The 20,727-nt window shown below is 47.7% G+C and overlaps 1 protein-coding gene across 1 annotated transcript in view; it reads left to right on the top strand.

The window, feature by feature from the left end:
* The window catches only part of LOC144719998 (leukocyte tyrosine kinase receptor-like), a 106,794-nt gene that overhangs the window by 74,539 nt on the left and 11,528 nt on the right, over positions 1-20,727 (top strand). The window contains exons 12-19 of the mRNA XM_078596401.1: positions 3,485-3,658; positions 4,766-4,873; positions 8,551-8,737; positions 10,226-10,310; positions 11,432-11,496; positions 16,110-16,239; positions 17,101-17,198; positions 20,263-20,355. Coding sequence (XP_078452527.1) covers positions 3,485-3,658; positions 4,766-4,873; positions 8,551-8,737; positions 10,226-10,310; positions 11,432-11,496; positions 16,110-16,239; positions 17,101-17,198; positions 20,263-20,355 — 940 coding nt within the window. The remainder of the gene's footprint in view (positions 1-3,484; positions 3,659-4,765; positions 4,874-8,550; positions 8,738-10,225; positions 10,311-11,431; positions 11,497-16,109; positions 16,240-17,100; positions 17,199-20,262; positions 20,356-20,727) is intronic.

Below are 20,727 nucleotides of genomic sequence, written 5' to 3'. Positions count from 1 at the left end.
GCACTGTTAGCTGAAATCACAATAGCATTTTGATTGCAATTCATTACGAATCACACATTTACAATCATAATTGACCCCAGGTGTGTGGGATAGTGTGATGGAGAGTTCCGTCGTATGGACGGAGCGAGCCTTAGATGGAGAGACAGCGGGAGGAAGGTACACCCGTTTTGGCCATTAAGCGAGAAAGCAAGTGATCGACAGAGCGAGGTTGGCTGGACAAATCTGTGACGGTGAAAGAACACAGAAATCCTGATGAGGGCGTCAATAAGTCATTAGATTTTCAAGCCCCTTCAGTGGTCGGCTCAGAGTTTACGCCTGCCGTGGTCCTCCTGAAAACACGTGTCCAATTGATGTTTTCAACACATTTTAGAGCAGAATATCACGACTTAATGCCACTCATCTTCGTGAGCAAATTGAAGACTCGTGGTTTCATTGCCGCAGACGGTCCGACTGCAATCTGGGTACACTGCGGACCGCTTTCTGCGTCAACGTATACAAACGTCCTTGTCATTGTTTACATTGAGACAGGCGTGCGCTCTGGAAGTCCTCAGGACATTTCGAAGCAGTTCGGCAGGCTCTCAGCCAGTCAGTGGAGCTGCGATCGTCGGAATAGAATCGTGGGCTTTCACCCGTAATCAGATTTGGTCCTCAAGCGTATCACATATTTAGTTCAGCAATTAATTCATCCAAGCCCAGCTCTCATTTCTTGCTCACCAGAGGTTTGGAGAGCAAAGCGCTTAGTCACCTGTTAAGCTGCAAGGCTCTGCATGTCACACTTTGTCGGTGGCACGATCAGAATATACAGTCATGGAGATATTTAGAAAAGCGCGGTCACCGATCTGAATCAACAGCCGACACACTTCTTATCGATTACAGCCCAAATATTCTCCACATCTCCTCTCAGTCCCCTCCATCAACCCTCCCTTACCTCTCAGTGTCCTCAATTTTCCGTGGAACATGGGCCCATTTGAACTCATTGCACACAATCAACCGATATTCTTATCAGCACAGCACCGTGGACGCAGGCGAACAGCCGTGTGTGACGTTGAAGCGGGTGAATTGTGGAAAATGTCACATTTTTATCTCGAGTGGGGTGTTTCTCTCTCTTCCCCATCAGCTTATCTATTCAACTTCTTGACATTTTTCAATGGCTGCATGGCTTATCACTGGTAAAGGGAGGTTTGTGCCACCTTATTATTATTATTAAGAGGGCTGATGCTTGAGGGTAAAACGGCGATGCAGTTGCTCACGGTTGAAAGGTTGATTCAAGCAGCCGGTGGATAATATTTTAAGAGTTTGAAACACACGCCATCATCTCACTCCTACGTGGATGCTGTATATATAAATACCCAGTGGCATCATTAGTAAAGGCAGTGTCATAGAACATATGCCACAATTGGCATTGTCCACAACTTTGAGGACCACTTTGTTGAAAGTCAACAGTGGTTGTCCTATGGAGTTTCCACCGCCTGCGCAGGATCACTAGCAGAGATGAGCACCATCCAAAAACGAATTTGAGTATCATGATATACTCTGAGACTGTTAGAGCAGAGACTTAAAAATAAACTCCATTGTATTTCCTGTTGGATCTTCCATATTATTGATTAGATCAAATTACTCGTTATGGAATTGACCAAACATTCCGAAAGAGGGTCTTGAGACTCGCTGAGGCTCTTCCTCGCAAAAGATGAAGAAGAAACCCCCCTCCCCCCCCATTCAATTGGGCTCCCACCTGGATGAAGAGAACTGAATACATTTGTATGACTCGTACTCTCGTTGTCTTTCTCGTCTCGTTTATTCACGCATAGAGTTCACACCTCCTCCTCATCATCGCTCCGTGTCTCTTTGTTCGCTCCGATGCACAACCCGCCATCAACAACACTCCATGTCTCCCCGTTCGCTCGCTCCGCTCCACGACTTCGCTCGCTCTCTCTCCCTCTCTCCCAAGGTCCGTTACTCCGCTGCTACCCTACTCTGTACTCACTCCGTCCACTGCTACCACTGCTACCGTACACTGTATTCTCTCTATCCACTGCTACCGTACACTGTGTTCTCTCTATCCACTGCTACCGTACACTGTGTTCTCTCTGTCTACTCTTGTCGTATCTATTCCTGCTCCCTGCTGCTCCTTCTCTGTCCTGGGCACCAACCACTCCAACTCCAACACCAACCAAGACTCCCGTCTCTGTTACGCTGTGCCCTATATCCCCGCACCAATCAGTCCCAATCAATTATTTCATCCCCCGCTTTGCTTCTCGCCCCCAGGCCCCCAGCCTCACGTGACCATGTTATCGCCGCCAGGCCGGCGCCGGTCATCAGCCACTCACCCTCCTGACCAATCACCGGCCTGCGTCCTCAGTTACCCCTAACACCTGTGGCGTCTCTTAACGACCTCCCCCTTAATGCCACGACAACAACAACTGTGTCCTCAGATGCCCCCACTGTACGCTGCTCGCTTGCATAGCAACAGAACGCGTGGCGCGTGATATTTCAAGTCCTACACGTTCAACACTATCTTCTTAATCGGTGGCACCTATGTGGCAAGATCCGTCAGCTCTAGGTTATACATTTCAAATGAAAGCCACGGAGTCTCCATTGTTCAAACAAGCATGGGGCTGTCCTCTCCCTGAGGCAAGGGCCAGTCTCACCCACCCACGGGGCTATGTTCATCCTCGCGACCCCATGGACACGTGGGCCGAGTTTATCCCCAACCACACTTCGACGTCCTAAACCTTTGTAACATGAGTCGTGTGTACTATGCCACTATCCCACCCAAATACAGGAGATCACATCGTTATTTTAGTTAAGCGAAGAGCTTCACATTTGCTGTGGTTGGGGTCCAGTGAAGCTGAAGAGGCAAGGAGGCATTTCCTTTATCCATGGTGGTGCCAATTACTGGCAAGGCAGACGACCTTTACGGGGAATTCACTACCAACTGGAATCAATTAACGCTGGAATTTTAATTGAAGCTCACACGTGCATTCTCTGGAATAAAATAAAATATGTTCTCTGCATTTTAGAAAAAATATATTAATAAAACATTTAAATGATAAAATTAGTAAAAGGCTTTTAACATATTGAAAGCGTGCTCTCCGTAATATCAGCCCTGATAATGAAAAAGTTATTAATTTATAATTGAATTTATGCAAGTTTGGATAACTCTTTGTAGTTCACCTTTTTTTCTTTTCATCTCCGCATCACGCTTTTTCTTTTTTCTCCATCTCTCTTTCCGCCCGACCTCTCCATCTCTCACCCTCCCTTCGCACACATCACGTCTACCCCACTACTTCCCTCCGATTCATCTCGAGACATTTCCCCCACACCCGGTTCCTTCTTTCTCCGCCGTCGTTTACCTCTCCGCCCCTCTCCTCCGCCCTCGGCACTGATTCTGCGCGCCCGCCATCGACCCATCACATTTTCCGCGTCCTCTACCGGCCCCTGTCTCTCTGCCCGCCTGACCGTACTCCCCCCCCCCCCCCACTAGTAATGGAGAGGGACGGCGAGGTGGTGGTGGAGGAGTACCTCAACTGCAGCCACTGCGAGTCCAAGTTGTGCAAGCGCGACTCGGACGAGCACGACAGCATCGTGTGCCACTGCCAGGAGGGCGTGCTCGCCAGCGACGGCTTCTCCTGTTCCGTCACGACCCGGCCACCGCGAGGTGCGTGCCGCCGCCACCGCCGCCGCCTTCTTACGCCACAACGCGACGTTGGCAGGGTGGCAGCGCGGCGGTGGCGCCCGTTGTCTCACAGCAGTGACAAACTTGGGTTCGATTTCCTGACTTGGGCGTCTTCCTGCACGGAGTTTGTTTGACACGTAGCGGGCTTTCACGACCAATATTATTCATAATAAAGGGTTTTGGGTGAGATCGCGTAAGTAGAAATGTGTCGTTAACCCGCCAGCACCCGACACAGCCAACCAGTAAGGCTTGTCACATAAACAAAGCTTGCCAATTAGTTACTACTTCTGCCCACCGGTGTGTTGAGTATTATGCATGGGGTTTGTAAGGTCTCCCCCTTGTTCTGCATGGGGTTCCTGCATGATCTTCGGTTTCCTCACATAGCTACGAACGTAAAATGCGATGTACGTTGGCCAGACATCCCAATGCAGGACCCTCCTGAAAAAGTCTTCTGACTCGGTGGGGATTTCCCGGGTAAATCTGTAATTATTAATATGATTATTGAATTCAGCGTGGCTACAGCGCGACAATAGCAGTTGTGTGCATGCACAATGCAGAACATACTGCTTTGTGTCGTGTATGAATGTAAGCACAGCTCAAGAAGCTGTGTACGCTCAAGTCAAAGTAACACAAACCTGAGGTGGCTACGTAGCTCATTGCGCTTGCGACGCTGAGGTCAAAGCACAAATTCAGCACCAGGGAAAGTCACACATTTTTAAACCAGGTTCTCGAGTGTGGAAAGCTGATGGTTGCCAAGACTTCGCCGACAATATTATCGTATTCTATTAAGTTGTCTGACCTAATTTCACAAAGTTCCAGAATATAAAATATTGCTTTGATTCCCATATATTTCACATTAATTGATATATATATATTTGTGTGTGTAGGAGAATGCAGCATACTTGAGCAGTGTAGATAAATGAGGTCACTTGAAGGCTACCCGACCTTTGACTGCACGTGGCATTCCTTGCGACAGTGCAGCCGTGTGAGAGTGCAGCTGTATCCTGGCTCTCATGAGATGGTGCGTACATTCAAATTGTCGTCGTCGTTGCCGTTGTGGCGGCATCGTGGGTGCCGCTTCGTGTGCAGAAAATGACCCTTCCCAGCACGCCGGCATGCCCCTGTCGCTGGTGCTGTCTGTGGTGACACTGGCAACGGCCGCCGTGCTCGTCCTCACCTGCTCGGCCATCATGATCGGTGAGAAAGCGCGGACGAACGCTATCGCCACCTTTCCCTCCCGCAGACAGATATATGTATGTGTGTTGAACTTCTTTCGCACCGTACGTAACCCAAACCGTGCTAAATCGGAGGTGCAACGGAGTTCGTAAAGTGGTCGTCGCTCTCGTTGCTTCCATCGCCCGGGGTTAAAAGCGTGGACAGCAGGAGTATTTACCAATCACACGAGTCGCCGCCTGCTTCACGATGCGCGTAGAAAAGGACATCGCGTGACGTCAACTTTCGAAAGACAGCCGGCCAGGTGTGCCGGCATCATGGTCCAAATTTACCAGACTTGAAAGATGACTTGCACATTACTTAACTGGTTAAAGCTCCATGTTAATTGTTGTCCTTCCCCCCCGCACCTCCGATTAGCACGGTTGGCTACATATGGTGCGAAAGAAGTTCAACGTACGGACGTAATATTGCCCTCTGCTGTGAAATGGCTGCAGACGGCTGTGCGTGAATCACAGCGCGCACGCGATAGCCTTGCGCTATGAGAATGACACAAACACCAAGGGCACTTATTTTATTTGACAAGTGGCAAATGTATATTCACGTATTTGGTATTTTAAAAGTAAGGTAATCGGCTTGCTTTATATACTGTTACCATTGCTATTGTCGCCATTACCATTGCAGGAGATAATTTGGATGTAACCTCGTAAAATAAACAATGATATATACAGCACTGTATAGGTGTGATCTGTAATGGCTACTATTTGTCCTCACTCTAACACAGGGGTGGGGAACCTTTTTTCTGCCAAGGGCCATTTGGATATTTATAACATCATTCGCGGGCCATACAAAATTATCAACTTAAAAATTAGCCTGTTATATTTGGTCAAATATTTTATTAACTCACCCCTTATGTGATGGCTGGAACCGCTTCTCTTTGGCGAGGCGTGTGATGTTAGCTGGTATTGATGATGTTGCTACTCGCAACTGCTTTTCCAGGTTTGAGCCACTGACATTTGAGTAATTTTATCCAATTCTTTTATTTTGTAGACTGTGTGTAAATATTTTTGCTTTCATGAAACTTAAGGAGCTGTAAAGACCGTAGTATACCAGCAGTTAATTTGTGCATATTAATACTTAAAATCATAATTCCCTTTGTTTTTTTTTAAAGTCTCGCATTTAGCGCGCAACATTTTTTTTTTCAAAAACACCGACATGCGGAATATTTCCTCCGTGGAATGTAACCAATAACATCCACGCACCTGGCAAATGCGTCATGAGATTACTCAAACTTTCAAGAGCTCTGCAGAACGCTCTTGTGGTCAGCTACTGAAGAGACTCTCATTCTCAAGCACAGCCAAGACCGGTCGGTACAGGATCTCTATCACTGCGGATGTAAAATTCAAGAGGCGCTTCCATCGATGATTACCGATGCCGTGTGTTAATACCGGGAAACAACCTATGGCAATTAGTCCCATTAAGTAATCAATATTGATGTATCGTTTTTTCCCCCATGTCTGGAATAAGTTTCATGTTTGTGCTACGTTCAGGCTTAATCCCCACAAATCAATATTCCCTCAGCTCTGTTTGCAAACCTGCTGCCCGTGGTGCTGTGATTAGACAGCTTGTTTTAATCATGGGTGGTGATTTGACAACAGCCCATCATTCCTCCTCCACTGCTTTGTGAGACATGGATATTGGACGACCTAATGGCAGAATAGCGCCTGCTATAGGAATCTAGCATGTTCAATGCTAGCTCAGTTCTGTCAGTGCCGATTAGAGCCACCCAATGCTTATCATAGTGGGTAGAGACACCTTTGACTTTTGTTACCTTCATGGGAAATAAAACATAATCTGAATGGCCAAAACATGTCTCAGCAACTGTTAAGAGTAGAACTACATTTTAAAGAGACCAAAAAGGCCACACCGCTGCTTTGTGAAAAGACTGTGATCATGATTTGAAGCCCTTCATCCAGAGTGAGTCTCATTAGTCAACTGAGCCGTTTCACAAAGTACAAACGCCAAACAAAAACTACATCAGCAAGGCCCAATGTATAAAGGATTTGTTTTTTCGTTCAAAGATTTTGCCAGTGATTCTATAAAAGTGCCAATCCCAGCTCCCGGCTTGCACTCGACGTTAGTACTCGCCCAGTGTGTGCAGCCGCTTCCCAAATCTGGAATCACGTGACCCATCCAGTGCTCGCCAAGCTGCACTGGCTTCCGTTTGCCAAACGAATGCATCATAAGGTCGAACTCATTACGCACAGAGTGCTTGCCACAAATGAACCACGGTACCTTGCTGGTCTCGTCAGGGAGCATAAATCATCACGTGAACTCCGGTCATCCTCGCAGCAACCTTTGGCTGGCCATCGAAAGAAGACGGTCACTGCATCGCGCGCTTTCACATGCACTTCTGCGGCCGTCTAGAACGCACTTCCTTCCGATATTAAGGAAGGCACTGGAGGTTGTGCACCTTTAAATCTAGATTGAAAACTAATTTCTTTCGAACTGCTTTTTGTGTTTAGTTTGTAGTCCTTCCACCCGCACCTCCAATTAGCACGGTTGGCTACACACGGTGCGAAATAAGTTCAACGTACGTACACACATTAGCACGTAGCAAATGTCGTGAGCGTAACAAGATGCGATCTTGACAGGGAGGCTAAAACCCAGCGGATTAACAATGCGCGTGTTTTTTGCGCCGGTCAAATTAAGAGGCTCACTTCCTGTGCTTCAAGTACGGTGAGCCTGCGCCGCTACGGGGAGCTGCCGGGATCGATGACAACTCGAGAATCCGCAGGAAGTTATTTTAACACCACTCTCGTCTGAGGGCCGGATGCAAATGACGTCCCCAGCACCATGACCCCCTGCTTCGACCCAATTTGACATTTAGGTCGTCGGTGCTCTGGGGGTGGATTTTAATCAGACCACGGCCTGCAGGGATGACGAAGATGCCCTTCGGGAGATTGAAGTACGGCCAGTTGGTTCCTGGCTTGTCCGTGAGCGTTTGCGAGTGAAGTCACCAGTGTACACGTGGGCTTCTCCACGGGTGTGCTAGTTTCCTCCCACTCGCTAAACACTGACGTGCAAATTTATGGAATCCCCTTAAACAAAAGTGTCCTGAGACTCATATAATTTGTGGTAAATGTAAACGCTCATCTAAGTTAGAGTACTTGCTTCACAGTCAGAAGGCAGAGGAGTTCAATCCTGGACAGACACTCAGACCATTATCTCAGCCCCATAAAATGTGTACCACTTTTTGGGAATCAACAGCGCATGCCCGATATTGACAGCATTCCTTGCCATCGCAAGTTGGAATTTCTGGAATTGTTATAGGACTCATCATCTTGGTTTCGGTAAAGTTACATAGAAGGGAGATAGTAAGATAATAAAAATAAAACATAATAATAATGTAACATAATAATGCATTATTTTATTATGTTTTATTTTTATTATCTCCCTTCTACGTGACCGAAAGAACCAAGAAGATGAATCCCTGCAGTCACGAAAGCTTTAAATCCAAATGTTATCGGACTGCCAATAAATACGTGCACCTCCGAACGTTCAATTGAACAGGGAAACATTTTTTTTTAATGTTGCTGCTACTTGTTGATAATAATGATGATAATGATGATGATAAGGTGATGCCACTGCTGATGATGGCGAGCGGCACTGCCTGACAACACGTGGTGTACCGCGCTGCGTAGTGTACCGGCGCAAGCAGGCCCAGCTGCAGGCCGTGCGCATGGAGTTGCTGAGCCCGGAGTACAAACTGAGCAAAATCCGCACCTCCACCATCATGACCGACTACAACCCCAACTACTGCTTCGCCGGCTCGCCCGCCGCTCTCACTGACCTCAAGGAGGTTCCGCGAAGGAACATCAACCTGCTCAGGTGTGTGCCACGCCGTTCACGCACGCACGCACGCCCGCTCGTGCGCATGCACTGGGCAATGCGTGCAAGCACACTCGGTGGCTGCCAACAAAGACAAACATCCCCCGTATAGCCCTTTTTCAAGACTGTTGGGGCAAGTGCTTTCGGCGAGCACCTATGAAGGTCGGCAAGGCACGCGAGGGGGTGGGTGGCGAGCGTCGCGCCCGACCGCTTTTGTCTCCCCAGTGCTGATATTTACACACCGCACTAGGTACTCGTTTAAGGCTGAGCCGACCTAGGGGAGGCCCAGGAACTAATCTTGCCGTGCACGCTCTGCACACGAAACAAAAAGCACCGATGCACCCGTCGTACGCACAGAAGCGCCCTCGTTCGGGCAGCACACACGGGCGAAAACAATGCGCATCGATGCTTTTTTTTTTATGCGCCCTCCGCGTGTAGACGGTGAGAAGATCACGCGCTCCAACGCCGCCACTTTAAATCAAATGCGCGTCGTTCGAGCCACTCTCACCGCGTCAGCCTCCCAAAGCGCAGGGTGAGCGAGGTGCCGGCGACTCGTCGAGTCGCTCCACGCAGGCTCCTGTCGCACGACGCCAACAGAGGCGACCCAGCGTGGACGGCTGCCGATGTCTCGGCTCTCGGTCCAACCGCCGGCCCACCCCACCCGTGCCCCTGAGTGGGCGATTTGAGTGAACGATCGATGGCCGTGTGGCCAAGAAGAATAAGAAGAAGACAAATGGCAGAGGCAGTGTGCGGCGAGTGATAGGGCAAGGAGTGACCGATGGGTTTACTTTGTGTGCATCCCGAGACGATGGGGGTTTCACATTTGTGGGTATTGTTTTTGATTTGTGTGGCAGTGGAAGTTGACACGCGCATGCACACGTTGCTGCATGTCACATTAAGAAGGTACACATGCATGCACGCACAAGGACGAAGATTCTCCGTATGGCCTTTAGCAGATTGTGGGAGTAGCACCGATGAAGGCCGGCACTGCACACGAGGGGGTGGGCGGCCAGCAACACTGCCGGGCGGCCTCTGTGTCCGACCTCATGCACGCGCACACAAACATCACAATCATCTCATCCAACATTAATATAAGACATTTCCATTAGCATCACTAAAAAAATACATATACAGTAAATGTATAATCATCACTTTCACATACTGTAAACATTATGATTAGAATACCATGTGTCACTATTTAAAATACCAGTCGGGGATCATCCAATCACGAGATAATGATATTATCAGTACCATTTTTTAGGAAGTCAACAATGGGCATGTGATGAATAGACTAGCCCTGCCATATGAATGTGAAATGTTCACCCTGGGTTCAGGGAAGTCATCGGAGCGCTGCCCAATAAATGCTTGTTATGAGTCAGACGACACTTTGTCTGCTTTGGTTGTCATTATTATCAACGTGCGAATGGGTTGTGTTGTACAATGAACCGGTCGCCAAGAACGATGCTTCCCCTTTGTGGCGGTGAGCAGGGCTTTGGGCCACGGTGCATTTGGCGAAGTGTACGAGGGGCGCGTTACCGGCATTGAGCCAAGTCCTCTCAAGGTGGCCGTCAAGGTAGGGTCATGGCAACCGTACTTTCCAGTTGAGTACAAGCGCGCGTGTGCGCGCGTGTGTGTGTCTGTGTGAGTGAGTGAGGCTCGTAATGGGACTTTTCAGATGTGGCACAAAAGGACTTGGGAGTTGAGTGGACCTGCCTTTTGGCTTGTATCGGCAGTGTCGGGTTTGGCCTCTGTGTGGAAGGGGCCAATCAAAGGGACTGCTGGGGCAGATGGTGGCAGCCCCCCTCCAGCAATGATGAGAAGAAGCAAATAAGCGATGATCCCTACCCTGAGGAATCACCGTTTCGATATTGCTGAAAGACACCAATAACATTCTCCCTTCGAGCAGAGTGATGTAAATGCTGGTTATGCTGATGATGTAACCTTGAAATGGACACTAGTGCACAAGCAGTAGGTCGTATAGTGACTCAGTTTGCGGGTAGTTTTATCGTTTTAATACAATGATAGTGCAGTAGTTCAGTTTACTCTTTGGTTCTTTCGGTAAAGTCAGATAGAAAATCAAATCAAATCAAATAATAATAGAATTACGACGTTTCGATTGCAATACAAGCAACCATCGTCAGGTAAGAATGAATGAGAAAAACACAAACATAGTCAACTTAGAAACATAGTGCAACACAACACAGAGAGCCGGCCAACACAACAGCCAACACGCCACCAGGCTGACCACGCTCCTCCAAAGAATGACGACAAACAGAAAGACAGCGCCACTGTGTCGAGGCCTTAAATCGAGAGAGGGGGGAGGGGTTGGGGCAGAGAGAGAGGGGGGGGGCAGAGGACAATGAGAGAGAGAGTTGTCTGGAATTCTGGACCATAGTGGCCGGAGGAGAGACAATGGACTCTAAACAAACCAGCACGGAAATATTTAGAGCAAGAAAATCGGAAGTTTGAGAAAGCAAATTTAGCGATCTTTGGAAGAACGTAATCAACCAGGCTATGCGTTAATTGCGTGTTAACCGACTCTCTGTGTGAGTGTATGTATGTTGAACTTCTTTCGCACCGTACGTAGCCAACCGTGCTCATTGAAGGCCAACAAACTAAAATGTAAAGTACTAGCGTGTGGCCTGTGGCTGAGAGTGGGGGCTTAACGTGGGCGAAACGAATGTCGTTTCACAGACACTGCCCGAGATTTGCTCGGAACAGGACGAGCTGGACTTCCTCATGGAGGCTCTGATCATCAGGTCAGAGTTGACACGTATACACACACAAACAGACATACTCGCACCCAAATGCTCATGCGCACACATACACATCGTTTGCCTACTGTGTGCACTTCAAAGTAATAAAACCGCGTTCGGCAAACAGAGATATGGTTGATGGTGGAGGAGCAAGAGGGGGTGATGTGGAGAGCTTTGAGGAACTCAAGTTAATGTTGGTTATTTGTTCAGCTTTGGATTAAAGCCGCCTCAGCTGATCAAGGCAACCTCGTGAACAACCAATGTAGACTGCCCTCTGCCAAGAAAACGGACACGTTTATTGGTGTCAATCCCACATTCCTGTTACGGGACTGCCCTCAAATGGTAATACTGTACAGTAATAGTATCTACCACAGATGGATGATGGATAATTAATTGACTCCCACCCGGTATTTTAACTTTATCACTCTGCGATTGTCCACTCACCTGCACACCACGACTTTTCTGGATATTGGCTCGATATGTAAATGATGGATGCGTGCACGAGCTAAACAGTTTGATCGCTTTGTGTGATAACAAATGTGTGGAAGGGGAGAGGCAGTGGCGTCCCCCGCTCAGTCGTATAGTTGCCTCATTTATCGGGCACAGGATTAGGAAGGTTTGTCACTCTGTTATTACAACACCCACGTCGCAAAACCAAACAAAAATCCCATCTTGGCTAATGAGCTTTTAATGAGCACAAAGCGGGGGTGCATTTTTTTTTTCTAAATTACATTTCAGCCAATCTGGCTTAGCGAACCCTGCTGAGATAATGAGAGATGAAAAAATAATTCAATTAGGATCACATATATACATAAATTAATCGTCTATTGATACATTTAAAAAGCTAATATAATATATTTTTAAGTATGCCATGCTCAAACAAGCATTTTGGTGGCGGCCTCTAAGTTAGTGGTAGCAATTCTACATTCCCATTACAGGAACCAGTATCACCAGATGGTGTCTTCCGGTGACTGTCAACAAAGTGGCACTCGTATTATCTACTCTGGAGGCACGATGGGTTGAATGGACATCGGGCCAGAATTTTAACTTGTAACTTTCGTACTGTGAGTTGAGTGTTCTTTCACAGCGCCACCTGACTAAGACATAATAAAATAACGAAATATGTAATCAATATATTGTACATACACTATTCTTTATCCACACATTGGCAGGGCTCATTAGGACTGAGACGCAGTAACATCATTAGCATTTCTGTGGAATGTCCTTTAGCATGTGGAGCTGTCCATGGTTCTGAAAGTCCGCTGGAGGCATAGTTCAACTCCCAGAAGAGATGAATAAACTGAATGACTGTGGATATTCTTTGTATTATCGCACTGTGTGTATGTGGGGAGCGATGGGGAACGGTGCTGCAGTGGTTAGCGCACTGTGCTGCAAAAAAGCTACCTGAGTTGGATTTCTGCGAACAGCCAACATCAGTGATGAGCTTGGAGAGCTGAATGGAGTTCCAAAGAACTCACAAACACCTCGTGAAAGACCCAAGGGAGAAGATCCCTGGGTTTGATCGTCCATGAAGCGCATCGTCCACCCTAAACCACATGCACTGCACAAATCATGGCAGATGCGGATACCTGATGCACAACTGGAAAATGTAGAAACTCTGCGGTGTGCGACTGTGGTCATCCAAAATAGGCCATGCAACGTATAACGACGCAATGCCCGATTCACAAATACGAAGGAGACTTCGCAGCGATGCACTCCGCTACTGCTGACGTCATTATCTGGCTTGACCACCTGAATGGTAAATTGTAGTTGTTGCTGTGCACCAACATCAGCCACACGAAAGAAGAGGCAGCAATGAATATCTGAACCGGTCCTGGGCCTCCGCTGGGTCAACTCAGGCTTAAATCAGTAGCTGGTACGGTGTGTAACTATCAGCACTGGAGAGACAAAGGCTGCCAGATGTGGTGTTGGATAAAAAGACAAAGATCCCCGATATAGCCTTAACAGGCTGTAGGGGCAAGTGCAGTTAGTGAGCACCTATGAAGGCCAACACGGCACACGAGGGGGTGGGTGGCCAGCAGCACGCCCGGCCGCCCTTGTCTCCCCAGTGGCGATGTTCACACACGGCACCAGGTACTCATTTGAGGCTGAGTCAACCTAGGGGAGGCCCAGAACCGGTTCAAATAATCGTCACTGGTGTTGGCCATGAGCGGGAATTGAACTCGGGTCGCCGGGTTCGTAGCGTAGCGCAGCGCTAACCGCTACACGACCGCTCCCCACCATATCATAGGCACTTGCTAACAGCACGAACAGTCTGGTGAAGGCTATTCCGGAGATGTTTATCATTATATATAGTGAAACCATGATTCTAGTAAAGTCACGGTACGACAGGGAATGCAATTTGGAAGTTAGGAATAAAATATGAAAGGTAAGTACTGTAGAAATAATAATGAAGAGAAGCTGTGGCAGGTAGTGCACATGTATAATATGGAGGAGGCCTAATTATGGGAACGACATCCAAAGGTCAGCAACCCACAGGAAGCCTGAAGCCCAGCTGGTGGAATGCCGTAAGAGCAGACCTCGGAGGTGTCAGCTGTACAAGAGTTATGGGACCTCCCAGATGCAGTGCCAGGTTGTCGTGGTGGCATCAACAACATTGACAGTAGTGACCTCTTGATATTCAAAAACATTCCCTGGACCCTCTGACAAATGACGAACTCCATTTTTTAGAAGCCAAAACATTGCAAAGTAACAATGTCTGCATGATCAAGCTAGAAGTTGGCGGTGCTTGTCTTTTATTGGCAAATCTCAAGGCATTGGTGTCAATTCCATATTCGTACAGTGGCAACCAATCTCGCTGTTGTCTTCTCGCAGGAAGGAACTCATTTTAGAAACAATGGGCTGAATTATTTTTGTACATCAATGGCTAAAACACATGTAAAACACACGGGACTTTTTACTGTCTTTATAATCTGCAAGCTACAGAATGCAGTATTTTTTATATCAAAAGTCAGTCAAACTGTATACTGGCTCCAATGAGCAATAGGACACTCATTCCTCATTGGCATTACTGAATCAGTGGAGGAAATTCTACATTACATTGGCGGGAGCCAGTCCACCTATAGGATAACCACTGTAGTATTATATACCATTATAAAAGTGCAACGAGTAACTCAGACTGCATAAAATAAATTGATATGGAAGCGTGTGGGTTCTTCCCAACTGACATTTGTACTCAATGCCATCCTGACAAAATGTGCTTAAGATTGGTACATAAAATATGCCAGTTTAACACGTAGGCTTTAACCACCAATATCATCCATAGTATAGATTTGTTTCTGGGTTTGATCGCGTAAATATTTCACTTGGCTCTCATCAGTTTGGGTGCTATAAAAAAAACATCCGAAAAGTCACCGACTGCATAATGGTAACCGATGTGTTCCTGGGATGCTCCAAATACAGTGCGACTCAGATAAAGAATGATCTTTCTTCTCAGGCTGATATTAAAGTTAACAATTACATTCTCAGCGGCGGATGTGAACGCAGCTTTATGTTTTTGAAAACATTGACAAAAAAAAAATTGAGGCATCATCACACAACAGGAAACGTGGCCGTGTAGCTCGGGAGAGAAATTATTGTGTTGGGAGTTATAAGCGATCCCCTCTAACGATGCTGGCTTTAACACCCGGACCCTGCTTGAGTTTACCCCCAGGTTCCCATTTGTATCAATTTCGTTTTTCTCTCGAGCCGAGACTTTGATTGGGAAGCGCTGAAGTTCGAGCACATACCTCGCAGTAGGAAAGTGATGGGTTGAGGACCACATAATGAATTCGCCCGTGTAGGTGTCCGCGCCTGTGCTGTGTCCCCTTGCACTTGTTATTAGGTTGTGTCGTGTGTAGTTCGGCATCATCTCCAATATCACTGGTCAACAAAAAAAGAAAAAAATTCTGGCCTGGACTTTTGCAGCTGTTTTAGACTAATTTCAGGGTGCTGATTCCAAATCTGATCTCAGATTTGCTTTACCACATCTCCTTTTTATGCTATCGGCATACCCCATTTTCATTGATTTTACCCGAAATTAACTCTGTCACTTATGATTGCAAGTTGTTGCGAGTCAGTGACTGCTTTAGTGTTAAAATATGGTGCTGTATTTTTAGGATAGTGTGTTTGTAATATAATTTTATGTAGATATCCACATTTATTTAATATTTTTATTCTGCAGTTTTTATTGAAAATGCAATATTTGATATCTCAAAAACCCGATGTGATAGACAAAAACTGATGCCAGATTTGGAATCAGCACCCTAAAATTACCTCAAAACCGTTGGAATACCTTATGCCAGAAAAAGTGTGTTGACCAGTGTATTTTTCTGCATGTGCCGGGAGCCTCTTTCATTGGACGTCATGCTGAACAGCACGCGTTGGAGAACAAACCGAATACTGCTTTGTAGGAAGTCAATGTAGTTGTCCTACAACATCCCTGCAGTACGAATGTTTAATCTCCACTGCTGGATGAGGACCGTATTTGGAGATGAGTTCCATCCAATGCAAACATTCGAGCAGGACCCAGATCGTTTGATGAATTATTGATCTTTGTCAACAAATGTACTTCTCTTGTTTCGCGCATGATGGTAATGGCCGTCTCGTTCCGACAGTAAGTTCAACCACCACAACATCGTGCGCTGCGTTGGGGTCAGCCTGCAGACCCTGCCGCGCTTCATTCTGCTCGAGCTCATGGCCGGCGGAGACATGAAGACTTACCTGCGAGAGGAACGGCCCAGGGCGGTATGTGCAGGGCCCAGAAAGTGTTTTGCGGCTGTGGGAGGAATGGCGGTGCAGCGATTGCGATTCCTCAGGTTTGATTCCTAGGCCACAGCGAACATCAGTGGAGATTATCTCCACTGGTCCTGGGCCTCGCCTAGGTTGACTCAGCAGCTGGTGCACGGTGTAATCGTCAGCATTGGGAAGACAGAGGCAGCCGGGCGTCGTGTTGGCTACATCAGCACCTCGTGCACCATTGCTGGCCTTAATGGGTGCTTGCTAACAGCACTTGCCCCAAGAGTTTGTAGAGGCTACACGGGGGAACTCGGTCTTTTTGGGGAGTTGTGGAGCAACGGTTATCGCACCGAGCTACGAACACGGTGACCTGAGTTTTATTTCCTGCCATGCATAACACCACCAGAGAGTGGCATTTAAACCCTGTCCATGAACTCCCCGAGATTAATTCGGCTTCAATTGTGTACCTGATGCAGTGTGTAATATGTCAGTGCTGGCGAGACAAAGATGCTTGGGCGTAGTGACAGCAAAACCACCTCCCTTTGTGTGCCTTTCCAGCCATAACAGTTGCTCCATCAACAGCGTTACCCTCAACTCTCTTAAGAACCAAACAGGGCCATCCTTGTTGCTAAAATCCTTGCCAAGACCCTTCTCCATCGGCAGACAAGCGAGAAGCCCCAGCGGTTATTAACAATCAGTTTGGTTCCTCTTGTTATGAAGGGATAATAACGGGGACCTCTTTCCAAACCTCAATTGGCCTTGATGGAATTCCCCTTTTGAGGTACACTTGTCATATTAACTTGCAGTGGCTCGACTGCGTCACGCGGGGCCATTGCATCACCAGCCTCCACTGTTGGATGTGTGCCCCAGGGCCGCAGCTCCTCGCTTGTCATGCTGGACCTGCTCACCATGGCCAAGGACATCGCGTGCGGCTCCCAGTACCTGGAGGATAACCACTTCATACACAGGTAGGGGCTCACCGTGACAGGCATCTCAAAGGGTGGTGAGCACCCACTGATGAAAATGCAATATACAAAAGCATTAAAATGGCGGAACATTGCATTACCCTTTTCAAGGATAGAGGTGCATGTGAAAGGAAGTATATAAGGGTTGCGTTTTTATTTTGGAACAGGTAAAGCCTATTGGGGAATAGATGGCAATTTCCTGTTACAGAAAACTGGTTACAGCAAGAAAAATAAACAAAATCAAAAACAAAACTGTATATGGTCAAGTTCCAAATGGCACAGCCACGGGTCAGCATGGTAGATATGAAAAAAAGGATGGGGTAAGGGGCTAAGCGAGAATGTGGACAGAGAAGAGGAAAGGTTGAGAGTGTGGCATGGACAGAACAGAAGATATGGGAAGGGTGAAGGCAGTCGGTGATAATCAGAGGGGGAGACGAAATACTGTGGAAAACATGGAGCACAATCGCCATCTCCACATTTGCCACCATAAGTAAATAGATCACTGCCTTTGTTAACACGTTCCTTCGGAGTGGGCAGGTAGGAACTTGGTTGGACAGCGCATTCGTGCCCGACAGACAGACAAATAATCCCTGGTGGGCAGTGTGGAACCTGTTGTTACTACCTGTATAGAAGATCACTTGACTTGAGGTAGCCAGGCAGCCAGCCAGGTAGCCAGCCCCCTTAACTATCGGCCCCTCCCCCTTGCTTAGGCACCTCCCCTTAGCCCCCCTCCCTTAGGCCCCTCCCCCCTTAGGTCCCTCCCCTGACCACCCTCCCATATTCTTAGGCCCCTCCCCTGACCCCCCCTCCCTTAGGCCCCTCCTCTGATCCCCCCCCCACCCATCATGCCCCTCTCCTGACTCCCCCCTTCCTTAGGCCCCTCTCCGTACCCGGCAGTAGGTTTCCACCAATCAAAGAGCTGTTTATATTATATATTTATTTATGCACGACAGACAGACAGAGAGACAGTCAGACAGACAAATAATCCCTGGTGGCCAGTGTGGAACATTGTTCCTACCTGTAATATGAAATGTACCATCATTCTGAAACTCTCCACCATCACTATAGGGGCAGAGCAGGAGCTAAGTGATTCACATACTACGTTATAGACCCAGCGAAATGAGTTGAAATCCTGGCCATGCCTAATATCGGACGCGAGTGGGATCTGAACTCGACCAGGGGTTCCTCGCTTCACCAACCCTGAATCGACCAGTGTGGTGAAGTATGGTCACACAACCACCACGAGCAACATGCTGTGGGGAGTCCATTCAGCGGCGATAGAAAATACAAACTCCACACGAGTCGGGAATCGAACCCAGGCCCTTCTTGCTGCACGGTACAAGCATTATCACCTGCTCCCCAAGCGGCAACAGTGTGACAGCACGCTGGGAACGGAGCACATGTTAAGCAATCGGGTTACAGTGATACGTAGTTTTAATCGCATTGCTGGTGGGAGGTGGCAGATCTGGCTGATTGGCTTCGTGACTCATTGGGCCTCGAGAGAATGATCACTTGACTTGAAAACGAGAGCCAGGGAGATCATGCAGGATGTTTTTTTTTTCCATCAAGAGGGCTACAAGGTGGCTACGAGGTGGCCTATACATGAAAGAGCAGCAAATAGGTTTCTCTCTGGGCACTCTCGTATCGTATCACGTGAAAAAATCCGAAAACATTAATTGGCCAAACATCCGAAGCAGGATTTATGTGAAAAAGGGTCCTAGAGACTTGGCAATGTTTTCTTGCTTACAGCACACATTATTAATACATAGATATTTGAAAAAAAAAAATTCCAACGTGTGAGTGCAAAATTCATTTTCAAACAAGTCTGTAAAATTAAATGCACAAAAAAGCGGTGTTATTCTTTGGTTCTTTCGGTTAAGTCACGTCTAAAAATAAAATAATAAATGAAAATAATAGCGACGTTTCGATCGCAACACAAGCAATCATCATCAGGCATAAAAGAAATAGCAATAAAAATCTAACTAGAAAACTATAGACAGACATAAGCAGACAGACATCACAAGGACACACAGAGAGTGGACACATATCGGCACAGAGAGAGGGGTCGTTTCTGTGACGGTCCCTTAAATATAGAGAGGGTGGGCGGGGACGGAGAGAGGGAGGGGGCAGAGAAAATTAGCATATCAATGAGTGTACGGCAACGTGTTGCTGCTGCGCAAGTAAGATGACGACGTGGCACGGCACACAAGCTTGAAATTAGGAGAAAGGCACACTAAAATTAAATAACCTCGCAAAATATCGAAATGTGATGTAATACAACACAGAGAGTCGGTCAACACACAATTAACGCATAGCCTGGTTGATTACGTATTTTTGCCTGGGGCATCGTGTAGCAGCGTAGCAAGACTCTAATGTAACAGATAATGATGACGTAACATCTGCTCGGATGAGCAGAGGGATTACGATGAGTCAACGAGTGAGACTGAAAAAACGGCGGAGTGTGGAGATTGTCGGGAGAGGAGCGAGAGGCTCTGGGTTTCAGGGGCTTCAAGCAGAAGGAATCGGTGAGAATAGCAATGGCGACTACAGCTGCAGGAACACGATGGTAGAGAATGGCTAATCTCATCCGTCGGAAGGCAATTGCAGAGTAACAAATAAAAAAAACCTCTGCATATCGACGATCCATCTCTGCACGTCTCGTCTTTTGATCTCACCGTCACCCCCTCGTCTCACTTTGCCACGTCGACCGGAGCGTCAGCGGTCTGTGCTCTTCCCACTTCACTCGCGTTAATTCTGGCTGTCCCTTCACCCACTCGCTAAGCTCACTTCGTGTCACCGTGCCAATAGTGTTTCCTTGCCGACCCGCCACATGGAGCACTTTGCGGTCCTCTTTCAACACTCCATACCACGAAACTCCTGTCTTACCACCCGATTACAACTTACATTCTGCTAATTCAACTGTCAATCACTTACCACTTTTGGCTCTACACCACCAACGGTGATTAGGTTCACAGTACGTTTTAGCCTTTTCTCGTGCGGATTTCAGTAATTGAAACGAAAGACTCTGCCACGGTGTGTGTGTGTGTGTGTGCGCATGTGCCGACAGGGACATCGCGGCCAGGAACTGCCTGCTCACGAGCAAGGGCTCGGATCGCATCGCCAAGATCGGGGACTTTGGCATGGCTCGTGACATCTACCGGTGTGTTGCAGGGCTTCTGTGGGACTCCTAGGACAGAGGGCTTTCCCTCTGTCAGCGTCTGCCCTTGGGCTTACTGCGTAGCTCACCGGCGTGCTCTCGGGTTGTTCGGCACGATGTCCGGCGAGTTTGCGAAACGTACTCCGCGCGTCGGAGCGAAAAGCACATCGGAGAGATGTCCAGCACGACCGCGAAAGCCGACGCAGCGGTGTGCTGAATTTGTCCCCCACACAGTGTAATGGGGAGGGGGGGGGGCGTTGGGGCGATGGGGGGGCTCATCAACATAAACCCCTCGGACAGAAAGTGCGGCCGAAGGCAATGATGGCGATACTGTGCTGACAATTGCCAAACACATTCCTGCGGAGGGAGCTGATA

The sequence above is a fragment of the Lampetra planeri genome, chromosome 7 (assembly GCF_965212315.1).
Source record: "Lampetra planeri chromosome 7, kcLamPlan1.2.h2, whole genome shotgun sequence".
Classification (NCBI taxonomy): domain Eukaryota; kingdom Metazoa; phylum Chordata; class Hyperoartia; order Petromyzontiformes; family Petromyzontidae; genus Lampetra; species Lampetra planeri.
Note: the sequence above shows the minus strand (reverse complement) of the source record. Positions and strands in the feature narration are given on the sequence as shown.